Consider the following 1,518-nt stretch of genomic DNA (forward strand, 5'->3'; position numbering starts at 1 on the left):
TATATATATATATATACATATATATATATATATATATATGTCAGTCACCATGGTGAATACCAGACACTAAGTGCTAGATTTGTGATGGCAACCAAGATGGTTAACAATATTTATTATAAATGACTTAATACCTGTATCTAACCCAACGAGTTGCAGCCTTGTCTAGTCAAATATTTAATTTATATAATATTAATTGTTTGAACTTAATGTTATCACTTATTGCAAATGGTATCATGAATTATTGCGATTGGTATTATCAATTACTGCACTTAATTTTATCAATTATTGCAATGTGCCGAAATGTAATTTCATCACAATGACAGTCACCATGATGAATACCAGACACTAAGTGTCAGATTTGGGAAGGCAACCAAGCTGCTTAACAAGGGAGGCTAACTAAGAATAATTATTATTAGTGATTTAATATCTGAAACTTACCTAACGAGTTGCATCCTTTTCTAGCCAAATATATTTTGGAGGTATCATTACGATTGATCCAAAAAGAAAAACAACAGGCTGTAAGACCTGCAATAGCTTGTGCGAATTGAGGCCCCGAGGTTAAAAGTCCATTCTAAAAATGATGATTGCAATTAATTTTGTAGAAAATCTTAGATGTTTATGTCTTAAAGTGGCATGATTCTAAATTATTGTGATATAAAAAATATAAACTAAAATATCGATCTGTATAAACAATTCCAATTATGCAATTCATGAAATACAGAAGGAAATAACAAATGCAAATCGATGCTCTTATTATAAATAGGTATTTTTACAAATCGAGACTTAATAAAGATGCATTTATTGCGTTAGAAAAATGTAAAAGAAAGATTTATTGTTACAATCGCAAAGAATGAGGATATATTGCTAATTCTGCTCTATACCTGGTATAGATATTAAAGTCATATAAATTTAATGAATAAACATTTTTAATCGATTGAATACCATCATCTCATCTATATTTTGTTATGATATCTAACTCATAAAAATCTGATTTAGCATTTATCTCTAAATCAGATAATAAGTTGTTAAAACCTAACATTGTTCTAGCAAACATTCTAGACCACGCCATTAAAATGATATTTTTTTAAACTTGCTTAGATGACTCTTAGCGATGAAAACTATTTTATGATAAGCTAAAAATAACTACTTTTATTTACTTAAAAAATTTGTAACACTATTAGAGATTATTGTTTCTAAATTATTTTCTTATCACAATTTTGCAATCAGAAAATGAAATATTTGACACTAAGAGTTAAATTTTTAATATTAGTTTATAATTAAAAACACCAAAACAAATAAAAAGATTTATACACTCTCAAAAATAAATAAATACGTATTTAATATAAATTAAAAATTTTAATTTTTTGTTACCTAAAATAGTTTATGGTAGGGTTTAAAAAATATTTGATTTCAATTTGTTTTCTCATTTTGATTCGTACGTTATTAGGAAAATATAATGGGTAATAGATTTTTATTAGTTCAAAAATGTAAACAAGGACGTGTATATATATATATATA

The 1,518-nt window shown here is 25.8% G+C and overlaps 1 protein-coding gene across 1 annotated transcript in view; it reads right to left on the reverse strand.

Annotated features, from left to right (window-relative positions):
* LOC107443308 (putative inorganic phosphate cotransporter) overlaps window positions 1-571 on the reverse strand; it is a gene marked incomplete at its 5' end in the record, with an annotated part of 4,977 nt that extends 4,406 nt beyond the window's left edge. The window contains 1 exon segment of the mRNA XM_043052351.2: window positions 439-571. Within this exon segment, the coding sequence (XP_042908285.2) occupies window positions 439-571 (133 nt within the window).
* Window positions 572-1,518: the final 947 nt, after the last annotated feature.

Source organism: Parasteatoda tepidariorum, chromosome 6 (assembly GCF_043381705.1).
Source record: "Parasteatoda tepidariorum isolate YZ-2023 chromosome 6, CAS_Ptep_4.0, whole genome shotgun sequence".
NCBI lineage: Eukaryota > Metazoa > Arthropoda > Arachnida > Araneae > Theridiidae > Parasteatoda > Parasteatoda tepidariorum.